Here is a 12,367-nt window from a genome sequence, read left to right as displayed (position 1 = left end):
TAACAACAGTGGAGGAGAATGGTAGGCCAAATGTAGAACAGTGTCAGCCATGAGAGGTGAGTGAAGTGATGGTCAATATGACCTAGGTGTCAAGAAAGCGAGCAACACCGTGGCGTATGTTGGAAAAAGCTCACGGCCTTGTTCAACTTTTTCAGCACTTCTAAAACAAAAATAACTATGTGTAGATGTGATGATCCTCGTGACAAGTTTGTAAGGAGTTTAGATATATGATAATTGGTTAGAAAGCAGAAGGTCTCCGGGATCGCATGGGCTGTTGAAGCCTGACTTGGATTCCAACTCCTCTTCACTTTTGAGTTGAAACAGATGAAAGAAACAACTACATATACCACATCCTCGCAGCCCTTGTCACCTCTGCAGAAACCAAATTTTATAACGAATCCAGCAGCACTTGCTAGTCATCTAATAGAGCAATCAAGAAAAAAGTAATCTGGTGCACTTGTCACGCGCGCACAATCATACTGCGTATTTGGTGGGTTCGTTAACCTGAGAGCTCGTGAGTGTTACAGGAACGAAGCAACCTTTTAAATGTCAAAATTTAAAGATAATTCAGTAAGGTGAAGGAAAGCAAGTTTTCCGCATACAAATCTTTAGGCAAAGGCAACTCGCCATGGAGAAGATGATTGACTGAAAAGAGAATGGCATATATATGCTGATTGCGGAACATAACCCAATCTTGATCACGAGAGACGTGATGGTCGACACCTTTCTGCGCTCGGTTCTTAAGTGGGTAAGAGGCGGCCAAGAGAAATATCAATGCCAATAAGAAGAGATCGGAAATCGAGACAGAGGGAGAGATAGAAAGAGAGACAGGTAGGAAGAAAAGGGCAAGCCCAGCAATTATTTGAAGTCAAGAAATTAATAATAAGATAATTGATTGATCAGAAGTCTGAACAGATACGTTTGAGAGTGCAGATGATAGCCCCGAACCGACTAGGCTCCATTTTGGCTGGTCAAAAAGATCTGTTGAGAGTTGAAAAAAAATGCAGGATGAATATTGCGCATCTACTAAGATTGCAAGAAAGTAGCAGAGGGTAAAGATGAAGTGGCCTGGGGTCAATACATTTTCTTTTGGCCTGTAAACAGGGCCAGTACCGGTTCACCGAGGATCAGTAATGAATTAAAAAGTTTGTTAAGTAAGTTCTCTTTTTCTCTGAAATTTATTGGGATCATCATCATCATATCAACAAAGGTTTTAATGGAATCGGCTGACACAATATCAAGTGAAGCATGGTGGTAAATGATGAGAGATCAGTTTCTTTTGACTCCTTGCACGAACGGAGACACGCCAACCCCGCGTCAACTGCCCAAGGCCAACATTTTTTTCCACAGAAGTAATCCCTACGCACATTTTAATGATTTTCAAAGGGCTTCTTTTGCGGCTTGAGTCGGTTAGTCTTCTGCGCCTGCTACAGTACCGAATCACTAATCCCCAAGTTGAGTGAGTTTATGATATCAGATGATCGCAGATTCGCAATGTTTTCAGCTTATCTGGGAAGTAAGAATGGAAAAACTTTCTTAGAATGATGTGTGGTTTGACAGAAATCAGTTGCATGTTGGCGGAATAGAACCCAACTTCTCCGCCCCTTCGGGAACTTTACGAATCACATGGGAATCGATACATTCACTCCCAGCCCATCTGCTTCGCCGCAACGGTAGAATTCACGGGTTCCCTCAATCGAACCAAAGCGTCTCTTTCGCTGGGGTAGTAGTACTCTTGTATCCAGATCGAAGGAATCGATGGCGATTCCGTGGCACACAGAAATGATGTAGCAGATGAAGATGATAACATCGAAGTCCAATCGTGGTGCATAATCTCCGCATGGATTGCTTGTATGAGAGCTTAATTCTTGCATTAACCCACAGTTGGCTACGGAGTCGTAGACATATGTCTTCGTTCCCTACCTTCTCTCTTCTTGACGTTAAAAAATGGAGAACTACTTAAATATCTTTTAACCGAAGCTTGTCATTGTCTTCGTTCATCCTTCGGGGCCCCTTTTTTCAGAGAACATCTTTTTTACGGCAGTCTTTGTGTGTTCGTCGAATTTCTTCGACTGCAAATTCCTTGTCAACGAAACTGGTAGAGACATCTCATGATTGAACCCTCGCATGCTTTTTGTTTTCGCCGTGACCGCTTCTCCTCGATTTGGCAGTGTAAAAGATAGATGAGATCAATCTGGAGGATGATGATCGAACAGAACATGATAATCCTACAAAGTCGCTGCGTTATGGGAAGAGAAATTCCGTGGGGTCATCTCTATATAATTTAGTAACGATAAATAATATTTCTGTGATTATTATTGATCAGGTGTAAATTATTTATAAAATCACATAGAAAGATTGTAGGTGATTAGGACTCTACAATTTAAATCTATCTCTAATTCAAACACTAGTTATCTTTATATTTATTATTATCTTTATATCTATCACTATGTTTATCTTTATCTCTATCAATCTCTTAATATTGGATACGATACAGTTCATTAGTTCATTAGGTCACTGTGGGAGAGTAAAATGTGCTTAGTAACTGCCCATTTTGTTCAGTGTTGTAATTTGGTGTAGAAACATGAACATCGATTTATTTTTCTATATTGGTAAATTTTATAATATTTATTTATATAGATGATACTTTTTTGGGGTACCTTTGGTCCTAAGAGCTTCTTCCTATGGGAAATGAATATTTGCCTGTTTTTACACAGAATTAAACTTTATTGTTGATAAAGAAACAAGGTTCGATCTGAATGCCATGTTTTGTATTAACCACGTACAATCTTAATGCCCCGAAGTCGTTGGATTCTCAGACGAACTGGTTCAGCAATTCATCCACGGTACTGTATTTGATTTCCGGGTAAAGATTGGCAGCCTCCACTCCAAAAGATGGTTCGATCTCAAAATTGGTCTGATCTCCCTTCACAAAGACCGTGTGCCCGAGGGAGAAGAATCTCGGGGACTCTGCATCAAAGAAAACCAACAAGAAGAACCAGTCAAGCGTGTCCCTACCCTGGCTGTTGAAATGAAATCTGCTAGAAGGGAGTTCGATAGCAATATCACCTTGCATTCTTTTGTGAACTTCCTCCTTCGAGACATAAATCCTCTCAAGTGTCTTCCCAATCTTCTTCTCCCAGAGGGAAACTAATTCGTCCATGGAGAAGATGTTGGCTGGGGGCCTCATGTAAAGAATCTTGTTCAATGTTCGTGGGTCGTCCACGGAACTGATGGTGTAGGCTGCAACATCCTCCTCGTGCACAAAAATGGCTTCGCATGGAAGAAGGTAAGGCGAGGTGACACTAGAAACTGAAATAAACGATGAACAGAGTGGAAAAGCAGAAACTACCTTTGGTGCGTCCATCCCCCAAAATGGTGACTTTGTCTCTGGGAGGAGAGGTGAGGTCTGGCTGAAACAGTGAGGGCAGAAAATAACCGGCGAGGAAGTTGCTGGAGACGTAGGTGTAAGGGATACCTTCAGCCTCCACGATCCGCCGAATATGCACTTTGGTCTCGAACATCGTCTTGGCCGGATCGACTGCGTGGACACGATCCACATCCATTCCGAATTCTGATGGGAGGAATCTCTACAGAGGAGCCATATCAGGTGGTAGCTCCAAGCTCCATGTTAGCGTTTTACATGGAATACAATAGATGGCCTACCTTGACAGTTCCAGCTTCCTTGATGGCATTAACGATCTTCACCTGGTCCGCGAGCTGATCAACTGTAGAGATTACAACATCAACTTGCTTGATCGCCTTCACCAAACTCTGATGCTCGTGAAGATCTCCCTGACACGGAAATGTTGGTTTTTCAGAAGAAAAAGAAATCCTGTGATTAACAATAAAAGAAAGAGAGAACACACAAGATGGTCAAATTCCTTCTTACGTAGAGTAAGCTGACGCCGGAGTTCTTGAAGCCTTCGATGATAATGGCCTTTTCCGGGTGAGAGACGGCACTGTCTCTTAACAGAGCAAAGGTGGGGTGACCCAATTTTGCGCTCGCCTCTACCATGAACTTCCCCAGACGCCCAGTGCTGCCGATGACTAAAATCCTGCTCTTTGCGGCCATTTGATCTCGTGGTACAAGGGGATTACACTGCATTCAGCACGACAAAGCCGCAGTCTTATAAGAGTTTTGGGTCTTGTCGCTAGCGGGACAAGGTGGCCAGTGATCACATGTTTCATGATTTGTAGTGTTTAAAAGTCAGAAGGGGTTTATGAAGGAATTCGATTGCGGGACAGCCAGAAAGGAGCTGCTCGCATGAAATCACAAGTAGACTTTGCCCTTGTAACCTGTAAATTGTACCGTTAACATGGACTAATGCACCCAAATCTTACTACTTGTACCGCACTTTCATAATAGCGGAGTTTCCTTGCTCCTGCAGCGTACAATTAGCCAGTACTGCATTAACTCTTTCTTCTGCATCCTGAAGTACGCTGCCCCTTTTAGGTGCAGCAACACTTTTTAAGTAATCCAGGCCAACTCATTTGAAATTTACTATCACGATTGCAAAGAAATACTTCATGTATGATTGTCACAAAATAACTGGTAAATAGTACAGCTCACAGTGAAAGAAAGAAAGATATTCTACACAAATTCAGGGTGTTTGTAAGGAGCGTTCCAGCCTCAGAGATGACAGCCAATCAACGAGAGCTTTATTGACAAGCTCTGGAACTTCATCATGGGGGCAGTGCCCAGCTTGTAGATTCACCAAGGATGTATTTCGATAAAAGTCTTTTATCTTAACTGCTTTAGTAGGCCCCACCCAAGGGTCTAAATCACCCCAGAGCAGCAGAAGTGGGCAAGAAAGTTTAGAGAGCATCCCATCTAGCGTGTACTTGGATTGGTTTGACATGAATGTCGTCATTAATCTGCAGAAATTCCAAAGGTTCATAATGGGAACAAGAAAATACGAGCTAAGTATCGCACCAATATAATGCATAAATCTATTCTTCACACGGATTATCATTCTGATTTGACGGTACAAGAAACTACAACTCTAGCAAGTAGAACATATTGTACAAATGGGTTGATACTGAATTCTACTTAAATTAGAGAAAAGATTTCCTGGCCATGAAAAAGATATTTCGTTGAAACAGATAGTTTTCTGAGTTGCACAGGAGCATTTCAGTTAAATGGACAGTTCATACTACCAAAATCTTGCCGAAAGCTAGGTGTGCAAGTGACTTTGGTGGGATATACGTAAAACACATTACTGACAGTCCTTATGACAAACAAAGTCAATAGATGAAGAGGAGCTGACTGTTGTAGTAACATGCAAAATCATGGAAACAGAAATACAACAGTAACTGTAGTACTGTTGATCAAAAGTCTAAATTTCATCAAATGTATCAGAAAACAAAGACACGAAAATGAATTGCAGACATGGAAAAGTAACTTCAAAATTATCAGATACCTATAATACACTTCTCCTGCATTGGGATCCTCTGTTGGTTTTGTTATGGACTGGATCAGATAATCATCCACATTTGAAGTATTTACATACACCTGCATAATAAAATGAAAATGTCATCCTAGTAATTCTTGTTGGAATAGTCACTAAAGCATTGGTAACGCCAATTTTACAGAGGAGAGAAAAGTTTAGCATCATTGAAAGTATTGTCAACACCAATAGTAGAGAGGAGTAAAAAGTTTCACTTGAATGGTTCATCAGCAGGTATTTGTCAGAATCGGCAGAAAGCACCACAGTGGACTGGAGATCAAGGAAAAGGCCTTGGAAAAAAAGAAAAAAATGATAGAGAAAATAACATCAATCAAAAGTTGATGTATTAACTTGCCTCAGCATGAGTTATTTACTTTTATTCCCTAGATGAGGGAGAATAGACAGTTATCATGCAGAAAATTGAGACTTACAGTTGCCAAAATGTCTGCATAGACATTAGACAGTTTTAATCCCAATCTTATTTAAAGGTACATAGTCTTCATGCAAACAAGATTATTCTAGAATTCATTAAACATATAACTACTATTAAAATTGGGTCTACATTCATCCTAAAATGACAAGGTGAAGTTAGGAAGTTTTTTTTCGAATTAATAACCACGAGTATTTCTTAACATTAATTTCTCTCACCAACACTCTTTCTCACGTCTTGACCTAAACAAACAAATAATGATCCTAAGATGTAGACAACATAAGCAGGGTAAAGACTAAATGGGGCACAAACTAGATCCAACAAAAACAGCCTGCTTTAATACTATGTTAAAGTTGCCTCCAAGTATATCCCAAAATGAATAGCTAAGTTAGAATTTTTTTTTTGGGGGGGGAATAAGTTAGAAGTTTTCTTTATCTAATAATTGCAAGATTGTTTCTAGTTTAAAAAAAATGTGGGATTATTTCTGCTACTGGGTATGATAATATAAAAATAAAAAATTAATATCTTTTTTCTAAGAAAGATCAACATTCAAGGTTGTAGTTATCTCTATAGGAGTTAAGAGGTGCTTTTGGTACCCTTTCTCCCACCGGTAACTATTGCTCCATGATGGATCAAATTTCATCTGCTGTTTGTAGTAATGATGACAAGTATTGAAGAAGCTTTTCCCAACGTTAGGATCTTGTTCTCAGGTAGTGTGATAACCAACCAACTCAGTGAACAAGAGAGATCCATGCAGATGGAAATAGGGAAGTTACAGTTCTGAATCATTCTCAAATTGAAAATTGTTGATAGGATATTCTAGCATTGTAACCAGTCACCATTGTATGCTAATTCTATATAAACAAAGGAGACTCTGGTAACCAGTTAGGTAGTGCATACACTTTTCAAGACTGATTCAACACGTGATGGTTGCTTTGATTGCCAAAACAGAAATCCAAGCACTGTACGTTGAAAAAATTCCTTCAAAGGCTTTAACAGGAACTTCTGCAGAGCAGTTTCTTCAACACCTTGGTCGACCGTTCCACTTGGATTACTAAACTGTCCAGCAGAGTTCAGCAATACTACTCCAAGTACTACCTCAGGCAACTCTGCTGCAGTTACCAAAGCTGTAAATCCCCCAAGACTGAAAAGTAACTATAAGATGTTTAGAGGTTGTAGAATCACTTGAAGAAACACTATGAAACAACCCTTAAAGATGACAGTATAAATCAAATGTGATACAGCATTCAGTAAGGATTTCACAAACACGAATAAAGACACTAAAGTTATGCTTTGGAACAGCAAAATCTAATGGCATCAAAATCATATTTTGTTACTTCAGTGGCATGGTTGCCTGTGACTGGACATTGTTTCCCACCTCCTCTGTTTTTTATTTTCTCTTAGATTCTCGTTTTCCATTCAATTTCTCCTCCTGCTTTATTTTTCACCAATAAACTGCAGACACAGCATCTAAGTAAAACATTTATGTATTTGTATGAAAAGAAATGTTGATGCTCCTTTGGCTTTAGATTACTGCTTACACTCAAGTATGTTATTATTATGCAAATGAGATGGAAGTTTTATCTTTTCAAGCTGTGGTTTGCATCATAAAATGGGTCATGGAAACCATTAGAAAATCTGTACCCTATTTGAAACTGTATAACATTTTTATAGAAGCACACGATAACCTAAGAAACATTGCCCCTCATGCTTTAAATAGTACCTGTTCCCAACAAGAATAGCAGGCTCTTTCACTATTTCCTTCAAAAAGTCAGCCACTTGATCTCTCCAAATCGTTGCATCATATTGAATAATTGCTTTGTCACTCCACCCAAATCCCAGTAAATCTACTGCATAAACTTTGTATGCTCGAGACAACTCCGGAATATTGTATCTGCCCATGTAGAAAAAACCAACACAGATGAAGAACAAACTTTTCACCAAAGATCAAACATCATAATATATTCCAAACAACAAATTTTGAATAAAAGACAAGTCCAAGGATGAATTACAAGTCTGTACAATAGATGAATTAGAAGTTGAAATTTTACAACAAACTGAGAATGTTGCAAAGAGCATCCAATACTCAGACACATATTAAATCTTTAAAGCAGGCAAACTAACTCGTCCAACTACTAAATAACTGGCATCTGTTTTTCTATAATGAATAGCAACCAAACAAAAACCAAAAATTGACATTTGAGATACATGTTGACAAAGAGATCTACCATTATTTACACCAATTTTCATCAAGTCAATAGCAACCAAGGAACAAAAGAAAGCACTAGAAAAGAGAAGGCAAACCTCCAATGGTAGGCAGAGGCACCGAATCCATGGATGAGAATGATAGGAATTCCATTTCCTTGTTCCACATAATGGATTTTGTGACCTCGCCATGTCCAAAAATTATAGCCCTCTGGCTTGAATGGCAATCTCTCTGTCCCTAAAAAATATAAGTTTGTTTACCAACTCATTGGAAATAATATTTTGAACACTGATATTTTCTAGAAATTCAAGGAAGTTGGCAACTGATAAATAAGCAACAAGCGAGAAAGTAAAGCAGCTTTCTCAATTTCAGAATTGCCAGGTGGATCAATGGCTAATATTTTTTTTCTTTTTCATCTTGTGGATCTTAGATCTGAGGATCTTAATTAGCTCACAAGTCGATTAAAGTCATCATCAACAGAGCCTTGCACCAATTATATTAGTGTCAGGTACATAAGTCTTTCTCCATTCAACTCTACCCTGGCAGTTTGTCACTTTGATGGCCTTCATCACTCTCTTCGATGTATCATTTTTCCTCTATTTCTCGTCGGTCCTCAACCACCACTTATAAAACTTTCTGTCAATATGCCTGAATTCAAACCCTCTCAAACAACTTCTTTTATTTTCTCAGCTATGTTTATTACTTATTTTGACCTTCCATATTTGCCACTCACCTTCAGCAGTCTCATCTCTGCCACCCTCTTCCTCTGCAGACGGTGCTTCTTGGTGTCAAACACTCTACAGCTGGCCTATTAGTTGAAATGGCCATCCCTACTTATATGTGTAAGTTGTTGTTGAACCCCATTGATGGTTAAGATATTTGCTACAATATTCACCAGAGCAAGCCCCTAAGCTAACTCTATGCGTATCTAATTTAGATAGCTTGGCATTTTCTGTAATTACTTTAGCATAGCAACCAGGCTTTTTGACATTGATGTAAAACCTTCTGGAACCTTTCAGCTTCTAGCATATGGCTAGAGTGTATGAGGCTCTAGAAAAAGAGCATTCTTTCAAACCTAACTAGTCATTTTATTTAATTATTAGGAGCCTTGGATCTTTTGGAAAGGATTCAAGTTCCCCCTTTCATCATTTTACTAGTAATTTCCAACATGGGAGATCTCATAGTCCAGAAACCTTGAAAAAGTCAAGAAAAAGATTCCAAGTCCAATCATCACTTCACTACGACAAAGAGGCCCTTCACAGAGCATGTTTTCAAATTTTATCCTTCTTTTTTTAGACCCTACTAATAGAAGAGTAACCCAAGTACTGAATTTCTCCTCTCTCATCTGCACCTCGTCAGCAACCAAATATGCATACCAAATCTTAGGACAAGATCACTGTGGGTCCTGGAGACAGAGACTGTTCATTAGAGTCTGTTAGAAAATTCATTCTGCTAACTGATTATTAATTTCCATCCAAATTATAATACTAAAATTTACCAAATGAGAGAAGATCAACTAATCACCAGCAAATTTTCTTAATATTTTAATTCTTTTTTCTTGTAGCAGACATGCTTCCATATCCAAAAAAAATAAAATAAAAGGATTCTGTCAAGGGAAAAAAAGCGGTTTATCGAGGTAAAGATTTGTGAAACTATTGGATCTTGCAGTCAAATGGCATGAGTCCAACAGCTCCCCACTAGCTGACCAAGCAAACAGCTTCTGTAGACTTCAAATGCCTTTCGTTCCATTTGTGCCGTATTATTGCATGCCCAGAAAAAAAGGGAGGCACCTAATCCATGGCTACAAGAATAATCTACTCACTATAAAGAGCAAAACCGAAGTAAGGCCAAGCACTTTGTCCATTTACACTCAAACTACCTGAATATTTTCCCGACGCGGCCGAGGTGACTTGGGTCTTATAAGTGAAGCAAAGGAAACTGACAAGTTTAAATGAACTTCTGCAATTATACCACTTTAGCATAATAGTACAAGGATAACCTTCACTATCTGATGAGAAACTTCATTATGTAAACAAGGAACCAACATCCTATCTCCCACCATTTTCGTAAGTGTAAAATGAAGAAGTTAAAACCAAAAGGAAATTAAATAAAATGGGATGGTCATTAAAATACAAATAAACAAACTCACCACGAGCAGAATTTGAGTTCAATGAGGAACCAAGAACCGAAACACCAGCGGCAACAATCCCATTCGTGGAGAAACTCCTTCTGAGCAGCCTGCATTGGCTTGCTTCAAAAAGAAAAAACAAATCGAAGTACGAAGTTTTCAACTGAGGATGCATAAAAAATAACGGGCAGAGAAAAAAGAACTCTAACCTTGTCGATATGCGAGGGAAGAAAGGCAGTTGGGAACGAAGGTTTGCGAAGCAACAGGAGACGCAATGGTAGATGAAGGTGCCATCGGAAACCCGTAATCATCTACACAGGGTCCCGATTTGTTAGCATGTTGGTGTAGTTTGAACAAAGCAGATTTTCTACCATCTCGTTGTGTGTGGCGGACATACCTTTGGAGCTGTGGCGAAATTCGAGCCAAAGGAAGGGCTCAATCTCTTGGCTCGAGTTTCTCGCGGTACAGATTTAAAAAAAATTTGAGTCCTTTCCTGGATAAAACTTTAACTTAAACGTGATTGAACGTTCTCGGGACCAGGCATCGAACCGGGAAGCGGCCGGTTCCGTTTGGCAAATTTGAACAAACTATAATTAACTAAAACACTTAATTTTAATGTATAGAATAAGTTCTTCTTAATCATCTATTTCCAACCGACAATTTCCCACAACGTTGTTTTTTTAATTATGGGGGGGTTAGTGCACAATGTAAGAGCGGAGAGAAATAAAATACAATAAAAAGTACTTTCCCAGTGCACAATGTAAGTGCGGAAGGAAATAAAATACAATGAAAAGTATTTTCCCTGAGGAAAGTGAAAGATAATGTAAAGTACTTGTTTGTGTTAGTGTGCGCAATGGAAAGTGTAGTGTAAAATACTTGTTTGTGTTAGTGTGCACAATGGAAAGTGTGGTGTAAAGTGAATATAAATTCTTGATTAAATAAAATATTTTGATATATTTGACTATCAAAAAATTAAATTAATATTATTTAATAAATAAAATATATTAAATATAATAATTAAACAAATATTTACTTTTATATTATTAAAATTGTAATAAAATTTTAATTTTTTAATATCTAAATATGAAATAATTATACAAATATCCTACTACATAACATACTACACAAATATCGTAATAATAAAAATAACAATAATACAAATATAACTCAATCACCTTTTTAATGTAAAAAATATATTTGTTCATACAAAAGTACAACACAAAAAATATTTAGTGGCAATAAAATATAATAGTCAATAATTTTGCCACATCTGAATTGCTAAAACATCTCAATAATATGATGCTCTTGCAGATTGTACACTCCCTCTTAGTACTTATTTGAGTGTCTACATCATCCTTAACATCATCATTACTATTACTGTCTTCATTATCACTTTCATTGTTATCTTCACAATGTTCTCCATCAGAATCATCGCTTGAATCATCTTTTTCATCTTCAAATAAAATCCATGTAATCTTCTATGTGTATAAAATTATGCAATACACAACAAGCAATCACAATTTTTACCTAGACACCAAAATCAAAAGGAGGAGCATCTTTTAATATCTTGAAACGAGCTTTTAAAGCCCCAAATGTACGCTCGATAGTGTTCCGTAAAGATGAATATCTTCGGTTAAATAATTCTCTTTCATCCGTAAGAATATTATTCCCAAGTTCTTACGAGTGATAACAAGTACCTCGATAGGGAGCCAAGAACCCATGAAGACTTGCATATCCAGCATCTACCAAAAAATATTTGCCTACAATAAAATATATATCTATTATAATCTAATAAAAAATATATATATTTAAATAGAATATATAGAGATAAGCGATATGTACCTTCAGGAACATAAAGTTTATCTCGTCTGGTTAATGCTGACTTCAATACACGTGAATCGGCTGTTGATCCCTCCCATCCAGCAAGTATATATGTGAATTGCATGTCAAATGTACATGGTGCCATTATGTTTTATGAGAGAAACCCCTTCCTGTTCCAGAATCTTGTTTGTTCATCTAATGGGATATGTGTTTTAATATGAATATCATTGATGACACCAATACAATCCTAATAACAAAATCATTAATACAAATATATATTTTTATAGTTACTGAAAATTAATCATCAAACAACTTTATATTTACCTTAAAAT

At 37.7% G+C, this 12,367-nt stretch overlaps 2 protein-coding genes across 3 annotated transcripts; both read right to left on the bottom strand.

Annotated features, from left to right (window-relative positions):
* Positions 1-2,709: 2,709 nt before the first annotated feature.
* On the bottom strand, positions 2,710-4,080 carry LOC137966050 (phenylcoumaran benzylic ether reductase Betv6-like). The gene is made up of 5 exons (XM_068812509.1): positions 3,893-4,080; positions 3,667-3,795; positions 3,353-3,590; positions 3,070-3,273; positions 2,710-2,970 (listed from the first exon to the last, which is right to left on the bottom strand). The coding sequence occupies exons 1-5, from the start codon at positions 4,073-4,075 to the stop codon at positions 2,816-2,818; spliced, it is 909 nt and encodes a 302-aa protein (XP_068668610.1). The 5' UTR covers positions 4,076-4,080; the 3' UTR covers positions 2,710-2,815.
* Positions 4,081-4,319: 239 nt separating this feature from the next.
* LOC137966555 (pheophytinase, chloroplastic) lies at positions 4,320-10,630 on the bottom strand. 2 transcript variants are annotated; one of them, XM_068813218.1, is made up of 8 exons: positions 10,612-10,630; positions 10,424-10,525; positions 10,236-10,337; positions 8,185-8,323; positions 7,604-7,774; positions 6,781-7,024; positions 5,424-5,515; positions 4,320-4,878 (listed from the first exon to the last, which is right to left on the bottom strand). In XM_068813218.1, the coding sequence occupies exons 2-8, from the start codon at positions 10,506-10,508 to the stop codon at positions 4,605-4,607; spliced, it is 1,107 nt and encodes a 368-aa protein (XP_068669319.1). In that variant the 5' UTR covers positions 10,509-10,525; positions 10,612-10,630; the 3' UTR covers positions 4,320-4,604. The 2 variants fall into 2 exon arrangements, with proteins under 2 accessions (XP_068669319.1, XP_068669320.1); XM_068813219.1 differs by lacking the exon at positions 10,612-10,630 and having other exon boundaries at positions 8,185-8,317; positions 10,424-10,599.
* Between the last annotated feature and the right edge of the window lie 1,737 nt (positions 10,631-12,367).

The sequence above is a fragment of the Aristolochia californica genome, unplaced genomic scaffold, assembly GCF_029961685.1.
Source record: "Aristolochia californica isolate CCGP_79_NKW_82.1479 unplaced genomic scaffold, dmAriCali1.0.hap1 SCAF_5, whole genome shotgun sequence".
In the NCBI taxonomy this organism is placed as follows: domain Eukaryota; kingdom Viridiplantae; phylum Streptophyta; class Magnoliopsida; order Piperales; family Aristolochiaceae; genus Aristolochia; species Aristolochia californica.
Note: the sequence above shows the minus strand (reverse complement) of the source record. Positions and strands in the feature narration are given on the sequence as shown.